General features: G+C 40.7%; 1 protein-coding gene across 1 annotated transcript in view; it reads left to right on the plus strand.

Annotated features, from left to right (window-relative positions):
- The first annotated feature begins 5,439 nt into the window (after nucleotides 1-5,439).
- Slc9a9 (solute carrier family 9 member A9) overlaps nucleotides 5,440-24,834 on the plus strand; it is a 537,107-nt gene continuing 517,712 nt past the window's right edge. The window contains exons 1-2 of the mRNA XM_076867799.2: nucleotides 5,440-5,729; nucleotides 22,437-22,639. Of these exons, the coding sequence (XP_076723914.1) occupies nucleotides 5,555-5,729; nucleotides 22,437-22,639 (378 nt within the window). The 5' untranslated portion in view covers nucleotides 5,440-5,554. The remainder of the gene's footprint in view (nucleotides 5,730-22,436; nucleotides 22,640-24,834) is intronic.

Raw genomic sequence — 24,834 nt, forward strand, 5'->3', positions numbered from 1 at the left:
ATTCTTAAATCTACATGTGATATGAGAAAAACACAAACTATATCTTTCTTTGAGAAATTGTTGTGTGTTTTCCTCACAATAATGCAGAACAATTTTACAGAAATAAAATAATATTGTCCTATGGTATCCCTTGAAAACCTGTTGTTCTGGATTTGAATTAACAAGTACCTCTGTTGTTGATTTAAGATTCATTTAGAAAACCCCAGGTGAGGGCGTCCAGCATACTATGTGTTTGTACGTGCAAATACCAAGTTACACCATCTTCAGAGAGTCCTGTGTAATTTTAGACTTGAATTTAAAGCTTACACTTTAGATATGATACTGCCATCATAAAATGGCATTTGAAAGCAAAATGAATTTCTTGTCCACAGGCGACCTGGGGACTTTGTTAACTTTTTTGGCCATAAGACATGATTTGCTTTCTTATCTAAGAGAACCATATTGTGTGTCACAGAATTTATTATATAATTTAGTTGCCTTTTGCATACATAAAATTCATCCTAGGTGTTACTTAAGGGGTGTTTTTGAGCATATTTTTAAGTTGAGTTTTTTAAAGCTAAAGTGCACGGATCCCAAAAAAGATGTGGGTGAAGTGAGGAATAGATTAGGCTACAATGAAAATTTAAATATTGTTTCTGAAAAAATGGCATTACCTAGTCTTTTTGCAGATGCCCTTGCTGGTGATACCTGGGATTGTCTGTAATTAAATATCTGCACCAAGTCCTCTCAGGACTTTTGAGGTTGTGAGGGGATAGACAGATGTGAATGTGGGGAACCTGACATTAAGAGAATAATTCTATAAACCAGGCCCACTCTGCTGACCCCCACAAGCTTTCTTTTCTGAGAAGCAATTTACCCCGCAGCCCTGCCTGGCCTCAGTGAACAGGATATGTTACATTCCTCGGCAAACTACCTATTCACTGCAGGAGAAATGCAGGCTCAGAATAATATTGATAAGAGGAACCCAAGGTGCCCTGAAGGAGAAGACTTATGACCAGATTCTGAAACTCTTGAGAGATAAGGATAGTTCCTTCTAACCTAAAAATCTGTAAGAATGTATGGCTAAGAATTCAATTAGAACTGGTTAGCGGGTGTCAAGGTGACCTAGAGTTGCCATGTCAGTGAGGACTTGAATGTCTGAAGTCACCCGGCTGTCAGTCCAAAGTCATGAAGTGGACCTGTGCAGGACTCTCTGCAAACTTCTCTGGGACCCCAATAAAACTGGAGTGCAGGAGAGGCACGCTGTCCCTCTCCTCTGAGAAAGATCCACTTTCTCCCTTGAGGGTATTCCCTTTCTCTTTTCCTTAGCTCTCCAATAAACTCATCCAATTATTCTGAGTGACATATCTGAAATCTTCCTGATTTGGTCGTGAGACTGGGTGGTGTCTTTGTGGTGCCTCAGTTTCTCAGAAGGCCCCAGCTCCATAACAAGGGGACCGGAATCAACATATTGCCCAATGGAAGCTGTCTTCAAGGCTAGAGTTGGAATTGATTTAGAAGGGACAAAGAGGTGACTGTTAAAATCTGTTTGGGATTTACATACTTCATTCCAGAAAATATTTCAGCTCTTCCTTGTCTGGGGTTCTGCCTTCTCTCCTGTGTTTTTTCTCTCTTTGGAGAGATGAGCAGCCTGGTACCCTTCTTTGTTAGTTCCCACAGAAATATAACTTAACACAGAGAAGTGATGGGACAAAGCCTCTTTGAGCTAAGGAGGTTGGAGTTATTAGTTTGTGAGACAGAATAGAAGTTTTGTACTAAGAATAGGTGAATTTATCATGTGGACTCTTAATGGTAGATCCAAGAAATGAATTTTCTCAAGTCTTGGATTTCAAGAATATGGAGCTAAAACAACCTGCATCTTAGCGTCTCTCCATCTTCTCCTCCCTGACCTTGGCTCATATTTCATTCTATCCCTGAAGCCTCCATCCTGGGTTAGGGGCAAGCTCCAACCACTGTGACCGGCCTCACTGACCTCTGCTTTTGTAGAGCCAGCAGAGTCCAAACGAAGTGAGAAATAATGGGCTGATTTTTTCTCTTAACTGACCCTTCGAGATGTTCAAGACAGAAGAGGGGACTGATGGGTTGATGCTTATTATTGCTACTGAAGCAAAGCCATCTCCAGATGAAAGGGGTGAGGTGCTGTGGATAAAGATCTATGTAGAAAGAGAGATTGTAAAAAAAACAGGTCAAGAAGGGCCTGAGCTAGCAATCGAGGGTGTCCATCAGGGACCCTACTCATTTCTAAGACCTTAGCTGTAAGGCCATCACCCCCTTTGATGGCATAGGACTGACATGACGAGATCACAGGGACAATGCCAGAATTGCCTTGACCTGTCTCCCCAACAAGGGGGATGCTTTTCTTCTCTACCTCCTAATTTCGCAACCCACTCTTCTCTTAATAGAGCAAGTGCTTCCAGGTGATTGGCTAGATTCTGCAAAGCCGATTGGACCACTTTCCCTAGTGGGCGGGATTGCTGTGCTACCCCAGGTTCCACCACTTGGAAGTCTCCTCTCTTCTGGTCTTTGTTCCACTGGGGCTGAGGGTCCTGCAGAGAGAGAGTATACTTTCTGTTCTTTATCTTTGCTGTTAGTTATTTGCATACTGCATCTGGCAGCAAGAACCTCCCCTTCAGTGGGCAGTGGGTGTCATGACCGGGGTTTAGCAATGACCAATGATTTCTCTGGGCCTTGTGCCTAAGTTTTAGGTTCCATCTCAATTTCATGAGCGAAACTGGCACTAAGGGTTATGGTCCAATAAGCAGTGCCTTAATTTTTATACGACATTCTTCCTTGTGTGAATCTCTCTTTTGAGAATTTCATGAAGAAGAGTTATTTTTGATAATATAGGATTTAGGAATATGGAAAGTTAGGGTGATAAGCTGTCCCTGTTTTCCTGGGACTGATGGGATTCCTAGAACATAGAACTTTCAGCACTAAAATCAGGAAAGTCTTTGACAAGCCAGAATGAGTTCATCATCCTAGCTGAAATGCAATCTTAAGGCCATTAAACCTCACATACAATTGTAATTTTTACTCTCTGAGCAGCCTTGGATATGGTAGCAACCTCATCTGAGCCTTAAAATTCTCATCTGCAGAATGGTTTTCTGAATATTTAATTAGACTAAATTTACTTCCCTAACATATTTCCTAGTCTTCAGTAGATGCTTCACTGTTATGCGTTTCTAATTCATTATCTTGCTGTTATTGGTACATCAGAACAAAAACCAATATTCTGAGAAGAAAGTACAAAATAGGAGAAGCCCAATGATTTTTCTGAGTGAAAGAATGAAAGAACTCTCCTGAGCACCCTCTTCTCAGCTTTCTACCCCAGTGTTAAGCAGAATCAGAATCAGGAAATAGAATAGAGTGGATTCCATTCCTGAAAAACCCAGAGACCACACAGTCGAATGTATGCAGGAACCACACAGAGACCAGGAGTGAGTGAAGGGGGATGAATGTGCTGGTGCAGGCTGGCCACTCATCCCTAACCAGCTATGACCACGTGACAAGGGCCAGGAGGCCCCATCTTACATGTTCTTTCACAAGAAGTTATATGTGTGATTTTTATGTGAAATCCACTAATTTCAATATGTTGACATCAAATTCAGACTTTTAAAAACAATGTATAAACCAATCAAAATATTCCAGGGAATTTTTAATCCTCTTGCTGAGTCTCTGCATTGGGTAGGAGAGTGAAATTGGATGGTCATACAACAACCAAGGAAATTTTATTTCACTCAGATTATTTCACATAGTTGCAATGAAAGAAAACCAAAGTAATTTAATGATTAGATAAGCAAGTAAACAAATAAACAAAAAGAACAGGAAGTTCCTGGGTTTTGCATGTGCGTTATCTTGTAAATCTAACAACTCAAGACTCAACCTGTGGGGTTGCAGAATTATAAAGGTGGAACCTGCTAGCAAGCTCCATGCAACGCTTGCAAGAATTAGCTGACAGGTTTCAAAATAGTTGGATATTAGTCATCACAGAAGTGCCTGCCAAAAAGGGTAGTGCATTGGGAGCACATCTGTGGTGCTCATAAATACCCCCTGCAGAGCTCAACTCAAAGAGGAAATCAGCCTCTAAGTCGCAAAGGCCAAGAAGCTGATACAGCAGAGTTTTATGTTAAGTGGTTGATAAACTCTCTGAGGGCGGAACTGTTCATTGGGAGGTAGTCAGCTCCCAGTGCTATTATGTGTTTGTCCTCTACCTCTTGGTGACAGTGATCTTTTCCTGGTGTATTTGGGTTCTGCCTACTCAATGAATCACATTGTATAAATCAAATGCTAATTCTATCCAAATGCAAATCCTGATGATTAATACTCCTATGTTACCTTGATGTGGTGAAATGAAGAAAACCTACACTTAACCCCAGGATACATCTCATTGCATAATGGGATCCATTTTAAAGGCAAGCAGGTCATAATGTTAGCTAAAAGAGCAGCAGAGACCATGTTAGGTACTATCGTTTTGATTCGCTACATTTCAAAAAGCATAGAAGTATAAAATCAACCAGAACCAACCTGCCAAATGGAGCATAGGCTCTTGTGATTCTGGAACCTTCAGTGCTGGGGTAGCACCATTCATCTGGGACCCAGGACAGAGGAGGTTGTCATCAACCACAGATTTCTGGGGGTCCTGGAGGTGAGGGCCAGAAACCTACTGTTGAAGGAAAAACCCATCCATGCATCAATTATACAGTTTTGCTTTTACCTTTTTCCTTTCCCTTTCTTTTCTTTCTTTCTTTCTCTCTTTCTCTCTCTCTCTCTCTCTCTCTCTCTCTCTCTCTCTCTTTCTTTCTGATTCAGCATAATTAAATGGCACAGTTAGAGACAAGGATAGAATTTTCTTTTTTGACTTAGCTTTCATTTTTCTTGTTAACACAATTGATTCAGAATTTAAATGCTGCTCTCTGACTACCAAGTATAAGAAGCTAAACAAAGAGTTGCATACTAAATTCATGCTTCCCAACTTAAAAAAAAAAAAAAAAAAAGAGAAAAAATCGTACAAGCATTGCAGGTCACCCCCGAGCAACCCATCCACTTCACATTGGCAGATTCTGATGGCAGAGGAAAGACCTCAAGTGTGGGTGAGGTTAAGAACTCCACATTGCCTTTTTGAACCTAGAAAATGTTGCTGATGTAAGGTGAACTTTTTTTTTTTTTTTATCATTAATCTACAATTCACCAGATGCTCAGCTTAAGCAAACTTGTTTGAAACCCTAAGACGTGACTCAAGCAACTCAGAATTGTTGCTTGCAGCTTGCCCACTCGGAAAGACATTTTTCATGGAATGAATCATTTGAAGACAGCAGGAGTCATGATGAAACCACCCTCTGGAGTTTGAAAAGAGACGAGGCTGCTTTAAGAGAGAAACAGGAAGTTGTAACTAGAAGCCATCTGAATATTAAGCCAGGGCAGAATGCTTGTAAAGTAGCAAGTAAAGTGGCAGTGTTTATTCTGAAATTCTCAGGCAGTCAGGCTGTCTTAGGCAGATCTTGATAAACTAGCCTGCTCCAGGTTTTTATCTCAGGAATCCCAACAGGACAGGAGAATGGAGAGGCAGCAAAGGTTTCTGTCAGAGAAGGATGAGTCTCAGTTTCAACATCAGGGAGCGGTCGAGCTGCTTGTCTTTAATTTTTTGCTCATCCTTACCATTTTGACAATCTGGTTATTTAAAAATCATCGATTCCGCTTCTTGCATGAAACCGGAGGAGCGATGGTGTACGGTGAGTGTATAAATGGTGGGATTGATGTGAGACTTGTTGCTTGGGCGTAATTAGAGACTTGTGCTCAGATGGCAAAGTACCGAAACTGGAGAAAATGTGCTGATTGAAATGTCATTAACTTGATGAAGGGTGCTTGCAGCCTGATGAATGCTAATCTCTTTCCAGACGAGCTGCCGAAATTTGCCTTGTCACAGGAGCAAATGTCATAGTCATGTTCTTGGGGAGCACATAATGCCAGTCTGTTGACAGCTGCGGGTCCCTTGTCATGTGGGGAGGCAAACTAGGCTCGCTGTTTGTTTCTGTAATGATGTTGGGAAGTGATGGTCCTGCGATCACAAAGAGCAGCCTTCATGCCCTCACCCTGAGTGCCTGTGTGAAGTTCTAGAAATAACTTCATTGAACATTGGAAGGAGTAAAGCCCTCTCCTGTCCACTTCTTCCAAGAAGAAATTTTGCAGAAACAGACCCCACCCCTCCTGAGGCAATCATTGTATCTAAATCCTTTTTGATTATCTAAAGGATGCTTTATTTTCTTAGATGCAAGGGTATTATAAATACTCTAGGGTTTCCTTATGCAATACTTTACATTCATCAGCCTGATTTCAGACATTCTAATTTAAAATTGTCATAAGTAGTAGTTGTATTTGCCACGTGTCTTTTTCATTTTACTTTTTTGGAAGCCAAAGTGTCAAAAAGCATTTGTCTAAAGTTTCAAACTCCCCAAATATTGCTCTTTTTGTACAATCCCACCATGTCATCCCTTCAGGAAGTTTGACAAAATATGGCAGAGATTAGCCATATCATCTTTTAAAGTAAGATGCAGGACATGAGTGGTTTTTAAACTGATGTCACTGATTGAATTGTTGGCTTTGCCATACCTGCCTCAGCCTAATACCCAGCAGGAACTTTGAATACAATGGAAACAAGTAAGCCGTTGCTATAATTCACAGCAAAGAATATACTTTCTGAGTTTCCCTCATTCTGGAATTCTTGAAGCCTTTTTATCCCTGAGGTTCACGGAACAAAATGAATGCACATTTGATATGCTACCCACGTGATGTCTTGAGGTCAACAATGTGTAATGTGATCTGAGAACAGAAGAAATCCTGTGCCCTAACTAGAGCCTGCTGGGAGATACTTGAGATATAAGGCCAAAGTTCTAGGCCAAGCAGTGTAATTTCTTTTTAGGAAGTCAATGTGCTAATCCATTTAGAGCACCTTCAGTTCCTTTGTATTAAAGGTCTTAAAGCAGACAGTAAAAATTGGAAAGGGGGGTGTCATAATCAGCAGAGAAATAATGCAATAGAAGGGAGGTGATGCTGTTGGAGACGAAGGCCCAGACTCCTGCATTAGCCCTTTTCCATCATCAGTGGACTGGAATCTTTCTGTCTGAACTAATAAATAATTGACAAGGGAATAGGACAAACTCTGAGAAGCCAGAAACCATGTAGCATCATATTAGAGAGCTATGGATACTTTAGCAAAACACCACAGATTTAAGGTTATCAACCTTTATTAGATGGAAAGAGTTCTTCAAAACCCGAATTTGCCAAAACTCTGACTCATTTACCAATTTCAACTTATTATGGTAAGCAGATAGTCTGGTAAAACTGATTAAATTTTGATGGCATTAATTTCTGATTAAATTTTGGTGAATTACTAGAATTCAGACACATTTTGTATTCAAAATTTCTAAAGTGAACTTGGAAAATTCCAGATTACCTTTCATCCCCAAGAACTCTATAAGCTATTTTAGTATTTTAAAATTATAAAATAGGAGTGCATTGTGCATTATTGTTGAGAGAGCATTTCTTTAAGGTATATTCTTAAGGCAGTTTAGGCTTAAAGTTTATAAATGTAGAATTAGTTTGGGCTGTCTAATTTCTGTTCTCCTTTCATGAGCTTTTTTATTTGAAAGCAAGTTCTGAACCAGTGCAATATAAAAAATCATAAAATTAGATACGTATTTACATATATGTACATATATTCCATTAATAGAATTTTGAGTATCTTTTTGAGTTATCTTGAACTATATAAATCAACGAAAAGACATATTTTAGTGTTGTTTAATTTTTGTTGTCAGAATCATAACTGTGGGAATTTAAGAGGATCTTCTCCAACTTCTTCATTTTTCAGAGGCAGAAAATTAATCTCAGCAAAGTGAAGTGACTTCCCCAAACCAAATAGCCACTCAGGGTAGAGTCCATGTCTGTCATGCATTCTAATATATTAGCAAAAAGTCTTCATTTTCATCTTGCAGGACAGTCTTTGAAAACCATCCATGTGGAATGACTTCTTGTGTTTCTTCTTCAGGGATGATCTAAATATTATATCTGAAATGTTCATTAGGGACTTTCTGTCAGGGAGGTAATAAAATGGCTTGAAACTATAACAGAGGAAAAAGAGGAACTCTACTACACACTTTTTTTACTCACAAGGGGATAGGAAATTCCAAGTGAATTAATTGCCCAGTATCTGTAAATGAATTTGGAACTCATAGATGAGAAAGAAACCTTAGAGAACACAAGCCCAATGTCCTCCCTTTGCAGACGTAGAAATAAAGACTTGGAGGGGTGAAGGTCATGTCATTCTTTAGCTGCTGAGCTGGGATTCAAACCATATCTCTTTACTAAAAGATGCTGAGAACTTTAAAAACAAGAACATTCTTCCAGTGACCTTCCAGGAGAGAGGATGTGTCTCTGCAATCCAGATGCTTCCTCCTGCTGTTTACCCCCTCAAGATTGGTCACATAGGTTCTCCTTTCCAGGAGTCCTCCTCCAAAACAAGAATAAAATTTTAGGATAAAAGTATACATATCTCTTTTTCCATCTGAGGATGGAACTCCTGTATTTTTGCAGGCGCTCTGCTGGGGGCATGTTGATAACCAACGAGAAAGAAAGAAAGCCAACTACATTTGCAACTTGGGCTTTTAAATATCCCTTTTCAAGGAGATGACATTTAAGAGAATCCTATGACTCACCATCTTTGCCATGCAGACTTGTAATGAAGTGTGTGAGATTCCGTGGTCTTGCTCCTAGGGCTCATCCAAGAGCTTGCCTAACAGCTACCCGTCTTCTCTGGGTGTTGTCTCTGCTCTCATTCACTTTTGGTATATTGTGTTGTTCGCCCCATGTCAAAACCCAGAAGTCTTTTCCCAAAGCACCAAATTTCCCATAATCTCTCTACTCAGTCCCCCAACTGCTCTTCCCCTGGCATTCAGCTGACATGTGTCAAATGCCCTTTAGAGGACTTAACAGATGTAGATATGTTTAATCAGTGTGGTTGGGAATCCAGTTTAAAAATTCCAGGGATCAAAGGCTTCCAAAATGAGCAGTTAGAGAAAATGATGGGAAAAGTGACCACGCAGAAGGTTTAACTTCTATTTTTTAGTTATGATTAGAAACAACTTTTAATTTGTTCACTTTAAAATATCATATGAAGGGTTGTAAAACCAAGAAAAACCATGCGTGGTGATTAATTTGTCTCTGGGTTGATTGGAAATAAATCTCATATTCCAAATACAGGTAATTCCTTATATAAAAAGTATCTTTTCTCTCATTATTAAGGATCACAGAATGCTTTTAAAAATTAGTGGAAGCATTATTTTCGCTTTAACAGGGATCCTAATGGGTACTTGTTTCTCATGACATTCCATAGCTCGTGCAATTTCAAAATTGAAGGGATAGAATCCATAACTATTTTAAAATATAACCCATGGTGATATTCATTTAAACTGGACTAAAAGCCTGGATGAGTATTAATGGTCAAAATATTGATTGACAGCAGCTGGTGCACTTAGAGCTGTTCACTTAGGGCCTTATATCACGTTCATCAAAGAAAAATTGCTCCTTGCTCCCTGATAACATTAAGAATCACTGGGGACTGCCACACTTTTCTAATTCCATGTATTAGAGGGTTGGGATCTGACCCTAGGGACTGAGCAACTTAAACGTCTTAGAATTCTACCTTTGGCTTCTTGGTCTTCCTGTCTAAGGGACTGTCTCTGAATTCTTGCAGAAATTTTGCTCACTGTTTACTGCGCCCGAAGGAAATTTCAAGCCACAAAGTTTAGATTTTGAATTCATTAAACTATGTCAGACTAAAATATTGTCTGATCCTTTTAAGAGTATGTTTAGCTAAAGCTTAATAGGTCCAATTTGATTTACTCAACAGGACATTTTTCAAAATTTAAAGAAAATATAGTTACAGTTATAAAAGCTATCTTCCTTAAAAATCTTCTGCAGGCATTAGTTTCATCCCTGCTCTCCTCAGAGGCTCCTTGGGATAAAATTAGATTGTTGTGCATGATGCATCTCCACCAAGCTGATCCAAGTTACCCGCCTCCAGTTCAGCCCTACACCCATGGCTTCCAGGCCCATAGGAGATGTTGACTATCACTTTACTCCCTTTACCTGGCTTGGAAGGTCCTTCTGGGGCTCTTTACCATTCAGACAAGAAATGCTCTGTGGAGAAAAAAACTGGAGTGCTCTTTGAGATGTGAGGGCTTTTAACCTTGATGATATTTTTCTCAGTAATTGTTAAATGCGTTACTTTGGGCAAGTGACATAACTTCTGACTTTAATTTTCTTATCCTTAAAATGGGGAGGAAATATCAACACCACTAAGATCCCTTCCAGCTCCTAAAATCCTTCAAAGATCAGGCCAAGACTGACGTCATCCATCTCCCTCTTTTAGCTGCCCAAGCCCAAACCAGCAGCTTGCTTCCCAGAGCCTAGTAGCCAATGAGATCCAGTTCTTTCTCCCGGACAGGATTTTATGTATCATTATTCCATCACTCTCAGTTCTTCCAGGCCTGCTTTGATTTTTAGGTGAGTGCTCTCAGTCAATCTGTGGAATTCCTGTCAGGAAGGTGAGGAGAATGTTCTACCTTCAGTAGAAACAGCGAGGGATGGCTGCATATTCAGAGACCTTGGATGCCTTTCTCATTAAAGTCATCCTGCTTTTTCTTTTAGAGAGAAGAGCTTGATTTTAGGCGAGTCATATATCTGGACAGGGTTTTCCATTGGTTTTAGCTTGGCTATAAAGTGTTTGCCAAATTCAGGATGAAATAGTGGAAGCCCCAAAGGTATTTTTCTCACTGTAGTTTTTCCAAAGTTGGTTTTTAATCAACTTTGGATTCCAAAATAAATAAATAACCTGTCTTTCTGAGTTTCTGAATCTCAAAGGTGTTGGCAGAGGAAGCTTTGCCACCAACTGTTCTGGTGACTCTAGGGTTCACTTCCCAGGCTGGAAAGGGTGCACAACAAGAAAATGAATTTGCAATTCAAAAAGTATCAATGTGGACACTATCTATAATCTAAATTGAATTAAAGTTATATGGTTAATGATGTAGAGACAGAGAACTAACATGCTTGTTGAACACCTATTATGTCAAAAAGTTCATAGATTCTAATGAGGATACTAAAGCCATTAACGTTTATGACATTAACTATGCTGTTGTAAGTATTTTACAAATATCAATTAATTTAATCCTCATAATAACCATTGTTTCCATATTTTTTGTTGGTGCATTATAGTTGTACATAATGGTGGGATTTGTTGCTTCATATTCATGCATGCACACAATTTAAAATATAATTTGACCAATATCATTCCCCAGTGTGTCCCCTTCCCCTCTCCATCTCCTGCTTGATCCCTTTCTTCTATATTATTGATCTCCCTTTGGTTTTCATAAGATCCCTCCCACCTCTCTTTTCCTTTTTCTCTCTGGTTTCCACATATGAGAGAAAACATATGACCCTTGACCTTCTGAGTTTGGCTTATTTCACTTAGCATAATGCTCTCTAGCCCCATCCATTTTCCTGTAAATGATTTATAATTTCAATTTTCTTTTCTATTTTGGTACCAGAGATTGAACCCAGGAGTGCTCAGCCACCAAGCCACATCCCCAGCCCTTTTTTATATTTTATTTAGAGACAGGGTCTCTCTGAGTTGCTTAGGGCCTTGCTAAGTTGCTGAAGCTGGCTTTGAACTCGGGATCCTCATGCCTCAGCCTTCTAAGCAACTGGGATTACAGGCGTGTGCCACTGCGCCTGGAAATTTCTTTTCTTTTCTTTTTTTATGGCTGAATTAAACTCCATTATGTATATGTAAGACATTTTCTTGATCCATTCATCTGTTGATAGACACCTAGGCTGGTTCCATAGTTTGGCTATTGTGAAGTGTGCTGCTGTAAACATGGGTATGCGTGTATCACTGCAGGATAATGACTTAAAATTCTTTAGGATAAATAACAAGAAGTGTTATAGCTGGGTCATATGGTGGTGCCATTTTCCTAGTCTTTTGAGGAGATTCATACTGATTTCCATAGTGGTTGTGATAATTTACCATCCCACCAACAGTGTAAAAGTATTTCTTTTTCTCCACATCCTCTCCAGCATTTGTTATTATTTGCATTCTTGATGACTGTCATTCTGAATGGAGTGAGATGAAATCTCAATATAGTTTTGATTTGCATTTCCCTAATTGCTAATGATGTTGAACAATTTTTTAATATATTTGTTGGCCATTTTTATTTCTTCCTTTTGTGAGGTATCTATTTAATTCATTTGTCCATTTATTAACTGGATTATTTTGGGGTTTTGGTGTTAAGTTTTGAGTTCTTTATATATTCTAGATATTAATCCTCTGTCAGAAGAGTTGCTAGAAAAGATTTTTCTTCCATTCTGTAGGTTCTCTCTTCACATTCTTGTTTGCTTTACTGTGCAGAAGCTTTTTAAATTGATGTCATCCCATTTACAAACTTTTGACCCTGTTTCCTGAGCTTTAGTGGTGTTATTGAGAAAGTTATTGTCTGCAACTGTGTGCTGGAGGACAATAATCATTTTTTAAGATAGAGAAACTGAGGCACCAGAAAATCAAGTAACTTGCTCGAAGTTACACATCTACTAAATATCAGGGCTGGGATTCAAACCTTGGTGGTTTGGTTCCATATGGCCACTTGGGATCACAAATCTGGGGCAGGGGGCAGGAGAGAGAGAGAGACAGAGAGAGAGAGAGAGAGAGAGAGAGAGAGAGAGAGAGAGGGAGGGAGGGAGATGTGTGTGAAAGAGGAGTATTATCATTTTTATGGTACAGATGAGGAGAGTGACCTTCAGAGACATAAAGTAATTGGTAACCAGTAGGGCTGTGCTCCAAACTCAGAAGTATATCACCCATGTTCTTTCACCCATTTTAGACATTTAACCCTCAAATAGTTGCTGTTATTTAATAAATGTCTATTCTGTGCCAAGCAATGGTACCTTAGGACATTACAGAAGAAACAGAAAGAAATGGAAATGAAAAATTAACAGCTTGGCCAAGGCTACCCAGGGTAATGGCAAGTGAGTGACGTCACATTTTGGCCACTGTTGTTCCTTCTCTATCTGCTCACAAAGTCAGGGGTGGGGATGTCGGAGGTGGGTTAGTTAAGTTTCTCTTTTACCTGGAACCGTCAGGAATGTTGCACTGTCCATAGCAAAAGGCCCAGCATGGGACACCATGGGAGAAGTGACGTGGAAGCTGGAGCTGAGATACTCCAGGGGAATTGGGGAGGCTATCTGGAACTGTTTGCCACCACCAGGAAAAGCAGTGCTGCAAGTTCATGGTCATTTGGGTTTTACAGGCCTGCTGTGGTCAGAATGGGCGTGGCAGGTGCTGGAACAGTTTGAGAAGGGACTGTGGATTCACGTGAAGCATACAAAATGGGCTTTCAACATGTGCTAGTTTGACTAAATTGAATTTTTGGAAGTGACCAAAAGCAGGAGCATGCATTATGTCTCTGGGACCTCAAAACTAAATGTGTGTGCACAAGGACAAGACAGTGTGGATTTTGATGGAGTTCCAGGACTACAACAGTAACCATGTGGGTAGGAGCCATTGTCTCACAGGACAGGACTTCTCAGGATGTGGCTCCTGGCCTGGCAGAGCCCTTTCACCTGAAGACTGCTTAGAAAGGCTCATACGTGGAACCTGAGCCGGACAAACTGACTCAGAGACCCTGGGAGTGCGCCCTGGCACCTGCACCTGACGCACTGAGGCTAAGAACTATCACTTCACTTCTGTTCCTCCCATCTTTCTTCTTTTCCACCCTGTTACCCTCCTATGGCAAAGAGGGGTTTGGGAGGCCATCTCCCGGCACTGGCGAGTCCCTATTTCACTGTGCAACACTCTGTAATGTTGCTACTCTTTTGTGTAAACATTATGAAGGAAGAAGGCATTTGTTTAGTCAATATGTTTCTAGTTAGATTATCTCTGTTCTATATTTCTCCTGTCAACTCTCTAAGGTGATTTTCAGCAAGGGTGTTAGCTTTTGAGTAAATTGATGGCTGAAACAGTTTCTACAAAAAGTTATCTGTGATGCCAATGTGAGAAATCCCCCAATGAAGTGTGTATGTTGTGTATATGTGTGTGTTTGTGGGTGTTGTATGTCTGTATGTATATATGTACATGCATGCGTGTATGTTGTATGAGTGTGTACATGTCTGGGGTGTGTGTGTGTGTGTGTGTGTGTGTGTGTGTGTTTGTACATGTGTGTGGTGTGTGTGTGGCATCTGGTATGCATCAAGGGTGGAAGGTGACTATAAAACATCTACCTTGGAGACATTCTGATGGTCAGAACTTTCTGGAATTTCTCATATGACTGAGTTCTGTAAGAAGACAGAAACTCTGAAGGAGGAACAGCTTCATGGATTGGTGCATAATGAGGAATCTTTCTGATAGGTGCCACACACCTATTCTAAAATCATTATGGGACTTTTTCTTCACCAAAGCCGTTCCATAGTGAGCCAGCACACAGCAATGAATTCTGTGTCCCTTTCAGCAACCCCCACGCTTTCCTTTAATCCTTTGAATTTAGGTTGGTAGGAGGGCAGACAAAGAACAAAGGCACTAAATAACGAGAAGGCATTGTGTATTTTTAGTTTCAGTTGCAACCCTGACTAATCTCAGGGTAAAACTAAAGTGCTACAAAGGAAAATTTTAGGAAACACATTTGGACATTTGAGATTCTAATCTTGTCATCTTTCATTTTATTTTATTATTTTTTTTTTTGGTACTAGGGATTGAACGCAGGGGTGCTTAGCCACTGAGCCACATCACCAGCCTTTTTAATGTTTTATTTTGAGACAGGGTCTCACTAAGTTGCTTAGGGCCTCACTGAGTTGCTGAGGCTGGCCTTGAACTTGCCTTTCTCCTGCCTCAGCTTCCCCAACTGCTGGGATTACAGGTGTGTGCCACTGTGCCACCCAGCATCCTGTCATCTTTAAAAATCAGTATTCTGACAAAAAACTTTGACAAGATGGAAAGGGGATGGATAAATATCAAATAAAAAGTCAAAAATTTTGAAGAGGCAATAAAAGCTGATATTTGTTAATATTATCTTACAGAGCATCCAATTTTGTCCAGCAGTTGGCTTTCTTAGTTAATTTATCAGACCTTTGCTTTCTTCATGGCCACATTTGAATCCCTAGTTCATTTTTTGAATACAAATGGCTGAAATAATAGCATCACAAAGCTACTGCCTTGAAGACTCTTACTGTTTAAAGTCCCATGACGGTGAAGAACCCTCTCCATCGAGCTTTATTTTATTCCTTTTATCTCAAAATTCTGTTCAGATGTTGGAAATTGCCCCTCATGTGAATATAAATTAAACCCTGATATCCCCATGTACCTCAATTTTCTTTGCTCCCTTCAAATAATTGTGTCCAAAGGCCGATTCCTCTGCTCCCAAACAGAGCCAACCAGCCCCCCACCAAGGAGCCCACTCAGTTCTTCTTGGGGACCTTCTCACCAACCACCTGAGTACACTTCACTCCTGTGCCATGCAGAGGCCCTTTGGCCCAGCTGCCCTGGGCAACTGCCTGACATGCCTGGTTAGCACTGTGCCTGTCCACCTCTGTGCACTCCCTCCCTCTACCCAGTGAACTCTTGCACATCCCTAAGAACGTACTCTGGGAAGTTTTCCCACCATTCTGTAGGGTTTAGTTGGTCTTCCCTTGAAAGTTCTTTAAGACTTTGTATGTTCATTTTTTAAAATTTGTTTTAATTTGCTGGGGATGTGGCTCAAGCGGTAGCGCGCTCGCCTGGCATGCGTGCGGCCCGGGTTCGATCCTCAGCACCACATACAAACAAAGATGTTGTGTCCGCCAAAAACTAAAAAAAAAAAATAAATATTAAAATTCTCTCTCTCTCTCTGTTTAAAAAAAATTTTTTATTTTAGTTACACATGACAGTACAATGATCTTGACATATCATACATTTGAATCAGATGGGATATAATTTCTCATTTTTCTGAGTGTATAGGTTGCAGAATCACATTGGTCATGCAGTCACGTATATACACACAGCCATAATAATGTTGTTTTTTTTAAAAAAAGAACTTTTTATCTATTAAGATGCAATTAGCTGCAAGTAACAGAAACACTGGCTCTTAGAGACTTAAGTAATAAGATATTTCTTATCTCCCGATAACTCAGAAAGAGTCCACTTCAGGCCTGCTTGATTGGAAGCATATTATTATCTATTGCCATTAAGGGCCCAGGTCCTTTGCTGTTCTCTGCCCTGCCCGTCTCAGTGCTGACTCAGTGAAGTGGGTGTGGTGGTCCCTGGTGTCCTAACCAGGCCTAGTGCCATTCTGAGAAAGAACAGAAGTCATCTCTCCTGTGTCTCTCTCTTAGGATATCAAAACTTTTCTAAGAAGTCACTGGCAGAATTCCCTTTGCTTCTTATGGACTGACATGGGATCACATACCTATTCTAGAAAGAATTCTCTCCAAGGGGAAGGGGAGCAGCCCTAGGGCTGAGAGTCAGGTCAGCTTACCTGAGCACAGATGTGGGGAGGATGGACAGCTAAAAAATCAGGGTTTTACTGGGTCACAAGGAGGTGGGTGCTGGCTAGCAATCAATAGTGTCTGATACACTTACCAGGTAGAAACATGATATTATATCCAACTACATAGTTTCAAGTTTCATTTTCCACTTTAGGAAAGGGGCACTGCCTCCTTAATCAAGATTATCCTTGGGTACAACTCAATTGGTTGAGAGTGAAAGAACTATAAAACTTACTTTTTCCAGTCTTTCTGTTTTAACTGCATTTGCTTTAGGCTCCTAACTTCTTCTAATTCTTTGTAGCATTTAAATGCCCACCTTTGCAATGGCCTAGTTCTGTACATGTGCACCATGGAGCCCGTGTCACCGTGCAGCTGCAGGAAGTACCCCACCTGAACAAAGCATCTGAAGGGAGTGAGCTGGAGCTGCGCCATGCAGAAGGACACTGTGTGAAAGGGAATGGACACAATCACAGTGTCGAATAAAGCCAGAGAGACCAGTGTCGAATAAAGCCAGAGAGACTTTTGTGTTTTAATGACAAGTCCACAATCTGTGATCTGCTTTAGTAAAGAGAGTTTCCATCTCTTATGGTTTGGTTATGAGGTATACCCCCCAGAGCTCAGGTGTCAGCAGATGCAAGAATGTCCAGAGATGAAATGATTAGAGTAGGAAAGATGTAGCCTCATTGGCGGATTAATCCATCAAATGGAGTAATAATTTAAATGGACTCTTAGGTGGTAACTGTAGGCAGGTGGGGGACAAGGCTAGAGGAAGCAGGTCACTGGGGGATTACCTTCCTGGTTGCCATGCGCGGGGCAGCCTTCCTCCACCATGCTCTTCTTCCATGAGGTTCTATCTCCCCTCAGGCCCAGGGCAATGGCCAACCAGGGACTGAACCTCTGAAACCATGAGCGCAAATAAACTTTTCTTCCTCTAAATTGTTCTTTTCAGGCATTTTAGTCACAAATTGACCAACACACCATCTACGTTCCTGGGGAACATCTGTGTTCAAGGGGAACTGGTTATAAAATTTCCGGCTTGTTATAAGGAAATGAGTATACCTTATTCTCAGTGGAAATTAGGACCATGGGATTTGGTAGGAGGAAATGGGCTGGTAGGTTAAGATATTCTAATGTTTTAGGGGCAAGGGCATTTTGTGTTCATTCTTTATAACTCCCACAAATCCTAGAGCAATGTCCTATGTCCGTGGCCTAAAGCCCCATGGAGGGAGAAGGAGAGTGGATGTACAATGTGGATAATGAAAGGAAACCCAGTCCAGAAAGACAGGGCTCTATTTCCAACCGTTCCTTGGTGTGAGTAACCCTGAGGCTGCTTCCTCTTTCCTTCCTCCCTCCCTTCTTCCTGCTTTGATAAACATGCTGTCAACTGCATGTCACACATCTGCTAGGTGACAGTTATACTGAAAGCTCTGCAAGGACAGGAACATGGCAGTATCAGTTGGGAGGTCCCTTAGATGTGACACTTAAAAATGTTGGTAACTGATGGATGCCACAAAGGATCCTTGTCTTCCTAATGCCAGAGGAGTTTGGTGACTTGGAGAAAGTTCAGCTACAATTCTGCCTAACATATTTGTCTTTTCTAGAGGAAATAAGAGCAGCACAGAGCCTCTGCCTTCAACAGTCAGAATGTATAGGCAGGAAACAAAGCCAAGGTCTGTGAAGCAATGCTGAACAATATAAGTTCTTATAAAACGGGCTCCTACAATGTGTGGTTCAAGTTCTAAGGGTTATAAGAACTCAAATATGAGGGCTCAGTGAGCATGAATCCATCAGAGCATGGGTTCCTACAGTGGGGATTCAAGAGGAACTTTCTAGAATAGTGAGTGCTTCAGGATGTCGTCTATCACCCAAGCTCCAGGGTCTGTGTGCTACTGCAGGGAGGTCAGGGTTCCTTAGAGAGCATGTCCACCTTGCTGCCACCGTAAGTGACTTGAAGAAGCTGGGGATGTGTTTAGACTAGAGATTCCGCCTGGAGAAGGCAATGCCAGCCACCAGTCATGAGGTAGATCTCACAGGAGTGTCCAACCACAACCTGGGGCCAGGGCTGTGTGCCCAATATGTGCCCAATTCAGGGTAGGAATCACTTTAGTGGGGGCAGGCTGGCTTCTTTTCCTTCCCAACAAATAGGGTTCCATTTTCTTGTTTTACCATAAGACTGGAATTTTAGGATACAGTATTTCTATATTGTGTTCATGGCCACAGCAAATAGTCTTTCTGTCCTGTGCAAAAGTGATTGGAAGTTTCTTTATCTGTATCTTTGTGTGGACATCAAACAACCTCTTCTCATTGAGAATCTTCTTTCTCTTTGCAGCAGGTGTGCACATGTGAGCACCTGGGTTTGTTAACCATGAGCCTTGATGCTGAGGTTCCACTATCCCTTCCATTTTAATTCCTTTCAACCTTTGGGGCCTGGGGACAAGTAGGGCCAGAGCCTTTTGACTTATGTGTTAAGTTGGGTCAACCAAGAAGTAGAAGCTGAAGAAGATACTTATCAAAAAAGGTTTATTGGGGAAAACTTCTTTGAGAGAGAGCCTGATGTGGGGACAACTGTCACACCTTGATGCAGCCCAGTGTTGGTGGACATGAGGAAAGAAAAAGGTTGGGTGGGGAATCCTTAAGCTGTAATGCAATTATAAGAATGGTTTGATGAGGCTTATGGGGTGAACGTGAACCATGGTTGTCCTTCAGAAGAGTCCCTAACTCCCTGCCATAGAATCCCAGCTGTGCACAGTCATTGGCTGGGAATGGGGTGGAAGTCTCTGCATGGACATGGGATGCAGTAGGAGATCTGAGAGGTGCATTTTTATGGCTATTACATGGGTTCACTTCTGGCTATAAGCAGCTTCCTCCATTTACCTCAGGCTGCTTCTTCCTAAAGGTTGGGACCAGAGCTGGCACAGTGGGTCAGGCAGGGCCATTTCGATTTTGAAGGCTTGTCTGAATTTAGCCACACTATGTACGAGGAACTTGCTACAAGGACATAAACTTGCTTTCCCCACTTGGGAAGTGACAGTGCACACTTCTCGTTTTCTTGTGAGTTCATTGAAAGCATTTTGCCAAAATAAGTGACATATCTGCGGAGAATTTCAAATGACATTAATAGGGGTTCTTTCTGTGCAGAACCCCTGCTGATACCTTCTTGTTCTTCCCTTCTTTGTATCCCAGGTGAGAAGAATAAGCAATCAACAGTGTCACTCGTGGTACCTGTTTAATAACTGTTACCAATGAGTGTTCAAAAGAGGCGTTCTTACTCAACCATCTTAAACCATCAGGAGTGTGGAGGATGCCTTTCCTACTGTCTCCTGTCTGGTTATTTTGTAACTACTTGACAGTGCATGGAAAGGGGCCCACTGGTCTGTGGCAGATCTTGTGTCCAGGGAAGGCTAAGTATGTTTCTATCTTACAAAGGTTAGGATACAATATTTCTAACTATTACAAAGGAACGGGCCAAACACAGGAATAAGCAAGGAATAAGTAAGATAAAAATTATTCTTGGAAGAAATTTATTTTCTTTCATGCTTCTCACTCTGATCTATTCTCCACATTGTTACCAAAGTGATAGTTCTTATATGATTATCTGATTATTGTACCCTCCTGCCTAAAATTTTTCAGTACTTCTGCATTATCATTGGACTAAAACATCAACACCTTTTAGCACAACAGAGGAGTCTTGTGGCCTAGAGTCTCAGCCCCCATCCCGTCTCTCTCAGCCCTTGTTTCTCTCACTCCCCCCCTCTCTCTTCCCCTCTTTTCTTTCTCTCCACTATTCTCTTCTGCTCTCACTGGTTGACTCCCCAAATGCACCAGATCTAAGTCCCTCTTTGTTTATATGCTGAGTTACTTAGGTTATCAGTAGTGATTGCAAACACAGCAATACCAGAATATCAGTGACTACATACAACAGAATTTAGCCACAGGAGGTTCTAGGAACTTGCTACGATGACATAGACTTGCTTTCCCCATTTGGGAAGTGACAGTGCACAATTCACGTTTGGGAAAGCAAGTCTATTTTATTTTTCATGCACTTAGTTGTCCAGTGCACGTAAGCCTGGTTGGTAGATGGCTTCCCTCCCCCCAGTTTCTGAGGGACCCATGCTGTTTCAGCTCAGTGATTTTGTCTGCCTTTGGAGCCTTTGGTTTCTTTCCATTCAGCAGATGGGGGTGGAAGGATAGAAGAGAGAGCCTCCACGCGCCTCTTCACTGCTGCAACCTGGAGTGACACCTATTGCTTTGGCATCTGTTCCACTGGTGAGAATGGTCCAGATGCAAAGCAGACAGGAACCGGTCCCTGCTGAGCAGCCGCTTCCCAGCAGCCATTCTGCAGAGAGAGCTTAGGTCCCAGGAATGTCCATCTGTCTGATATTACCTAGTGCCCTGGATCCCAACTCCATGACTCAGCTTGTCTTGGCACATCTTATGTCACCTTTAAGAGTCATCTCACATGTTGCTTAATTCCAAGGGTTTCAGAGTGTCTTCTCCATAACCTAGAGGGCCTCCCAGCTGGGACAGCACATAACATGCTAACTTCTGATGGCTTATAGGTCTTCACTTACATAAATTGGAGCTTCCATGGGACTGACTGTATTTTTATTTTAAAGCTATAAATGTCAGGCACAAAATACACACCTAACAAATGTTTTATTAGGGAAGTAAAAGGTTATTAGATTTTTTGGATTTCTAAGAGAAAGGTGAAAACTTCAAAATTGTGGGGTTTTTTTAAGAGTGAACTGTGAATGATGTCACATATCAATCTTAACTTTAAACTGAGGATTGTCTGGGCCTCTGATGTTTCTTTGCTGTTTGTTAATAAATCCATATTAGAAGAGTTCACAGTTACAAGACTACCATGAGTAACCGACCAGAGTTTATAAATGTGAAAGTCAAGGATTGTCACTTGGGTTCCCTCTTTATAAAAAGGAGTGTTCTGGCATTAGAAGGAGTTTGAATGGGGTAAGCAGAGTCTTGATTTTTTTTTTTTTTAATTCGAGAATATATCCCATAAAAGAGGTCTAGAACTAGGATAACTTTACTGTGGGCTGGTTGTTCCAGTGGCTCAGAGATGTCATTCAGGACCTGAGGTCTGTCTGTATATTAGTGCTACCATCCCCAATATACTGGCTGTGTCCTTGGACTGGATCTCCTCATGGTCACAAGATAGCTGCCAGCAAAAAATGGAGAAAATATAACCTTGGTCATATCTTGATGAGGACAACAGGTACCCCTCCATGAATACGCATGCTTCTTTTTGGTCTGAAAGGCTAACTGAGATCGGTTAGCTGATAGGTCTGCTGATCTGCAGACCAGAACTCTCCCAGGACAATACCATCTCCTGGTCTGTTAGATTACTCTGTGTCTATCACAGAGCAAAGGTTTTTGTGAAATACTTGGATGGATAGAAAAGGAGGATATCTCTTGTATCCAAAATTTCTGGGTTTGTTAGGAAGAAAAATCCTGGGAATTCATGCTGAGTATTCTAGCAATAGTGTCCACTACAAATATTACTAGAGATTGAACCCAGGGCCACTCAGCCACTGAGCTACATGCCCAGGCCTATTTTGTATTTTATTTAGAGACAGCGTCTCACTGAGTTGCTTAATGCCTCGCTTTGAACTTGAGATCCTCTTGCCTCAGTTTCCCAAGCTGCTGGGATTACAGGCGTGTGCCAACACACCCCACACAAATATTTTAACACTACATTCGATTGACTTGCTATCTATGAGTGAGCAATTTTCTAAACTAGGTAGTGATCCCACTCTTTCTCTTGCCACTTTGAAGCTTCCAAATTATATATTTAAAAGTATCCAGTAGTGAATATTTTGGATTGTTTTCCCCTAATACAATTATTCATTCTTTTTTTTTAGGCCTGATAATGGGATTAATTTTGCGATATGCTACGGCACCAACTGATATTGAAAGTGGGACTGTCTACAACTGTGGAAAACTGTCCTTCAGTCCTTCCACTCTACTGGTTAATATCACTGACCAAGTTTATGAATATAAGTACAAGAGAGAAATAAGCCAGCACAACATCAGTCCTCACCAGGGAAATGCTATACTTGAAAAGGTAAGTGTCCTATTGGGACATATATTTTTGGTAACTGTGCCATGTATGAGTCTCCATATGTAATATGTTCACATATACATATATGTCCATGATTACACTGTACTATTGGGGCTATTTAGTTGACCAAAGTGTCAAAACTTTGGATTATATATACTCTTGTTATAAACTCAATTGTCAATATTTTTTTTCTAGAAGATGGGAAAGGTTCTTATTTTTTTAATTAATTAATTAGTTAATTAGGTACTAGGGTTTGAATCCAGGGGTGCTTTACTAAGCTACTTCCCTAGCTCTCTTTATTTTTTATTTTGAGACAGGGTCTCCCTAAGTTGGTTAGTATTTTGCTAAATTGCTGAGTCTGGCCTTGAACTTGTGATCCTCCTGCCTCAGCCTCCCCAGCCACTGAATTATAGGCAAGCACCACTGTGCCTGGCTTGGAAAGGTTTTTAATATAATTCCTTTGCAAGTCAGAATTCTTTTTAAAAAAATATTTTAAAAAATCTAGCAACTCTGTATTTCTTGATACCCACCCCAGCTTTCATGAATGTGTGTGTGTGTGTGTGTGTGTGTGTGTGTGTGTGTGTGTTGAGTGTCATGGCATACATTGCCAGCTGGCTATTTGGTTCAGATCTCCCGTAATCCAAAAGGAAAGTATAGAGGAATGAAAAAATTTCACTGCAAACCCTGATCTTTTGACTGCCCACACAAAATGCTGGCCACAGTTTATAAATTCACTGACACATACTCTCAAGAGATTGTGACCCCATTGATTTACTTAGAGAATCTTAGAAAACAAAATTACAAAATGACTCTTCTTTTAAAAATGGCTTAGGGCCAGACACCGTGGTGCATAGCCGTGGTCCTTACAACTTGGGAAGCTGAGGCAGGAGGTTCGCAAATTGGAAGCCAGCCTGGGCAACTCCAAGACCCTGTTGCAAATAACCTAAAAGGGTGAGGATGCAACAAAAATAAAATAAAATAAAGCTTTTATTATTGCAACTTTGTTAACTGCTTCAGTTTCTGAAGGAAAACTTCCTGCTGCCCTCAGGACTGAGAGTCAGAAATCAGGTGAGATCACCTTTCGTGATGCCTTGTGTGTCCTGGATTATCTCTTGGAGCAGGGAGTTCCTTTTAACAAACAGGTGTATGCCAGGAACCAGAATGGCACCTGACTTCTTTCAGATCCTGTTGGATTGGAGCTGAGATCTGTCTGATACTGTGGAAGCACCTTCTCTCACTTTTATCCCATACAGACTTAGTTTCTTTATTAAAATATACAAATTTTTCCATTTCTAGAGGATTGGGGTGTGGGTCTACGATTGAGGTCCTAGGTCTGCCATTTCTCTTCATTTAAGATGAATTATTTCTGGTAATTTTTTTGACATAATCTTCTATGGTTATTTTTCTATATTAACTTCCTCAAGCACTTGGTTAGAACTCAGGAAAGTCAAACTAATTATAACAAAGTTAGACTTAGCTAGGAAAATGAATTTAAGCATACAAAAAGCAAGCTAAATAATATATTTCTTAAATCAATAGGAAAAAACATCTAGATTTTATGTTTTGGATTCTCTTATGTGGTTCCTTTTATTCACAAGGATAATAGGAATTTATCTATCCAGGGCTGAGGATGTGGCTCAAGTGGTAATGTGCTCGCCTGGCATGCGCGAGGCGCTGGGTTCGATCCTCAGCACCACAAACAAATAAAATAAAGATGTTGTGTCTACCGAAAACTGAAAAATAAATATTGAAAATATTCTCTCTCTCTCTTTCTCTATTCTCTCTCTCTTAAAAAAAAAAAGAAATTTATCTATCTAGAAATAAATGATTTTAAATGACCTTGTTAACAACACAGGATTTTGATTAAAATGCACCCTCCAGTTTTACCTTGATTCATACCTAGACATAAATTATTTCTCTCTTCACTTTCCTGCCATTTTTATCTGCATTTCTACATAGCACTGTTTCTCCAAACAGGTTGGATCCCTCAAAGATGCTGATAATGGTCCCTGTTGCCATAGCAATTTTTTTCCAATAAATGTCTGATCTGAAATTTTGATATTGTATTATTGACATATTGATTGCTTTAGCAGCCACTGAAGCCAAAGGTTTGCTTTCCAAAAATTAAATCAAGAGATGGAGAAAACGTTTAAGATGCCAGGGCCCTTCTGTTTTGTTTTGTTTTGTTTTTTTCCTGT

Source organism: Callospermophilus lateralis, chromosome 10, assembly GCF_048772815.1.
Source record: "Callospermophilus lateralis isolate mCalLat2 chromosome 10, mCalLat2.hap1, whole genome shotgun sequence".
Lineage (NCBI taxonomy): Eukaryota > Metazoa > Chordata > Mammalia > Rodentia > Sciuridae > Callospermophilus > Callospermophilus lateralis.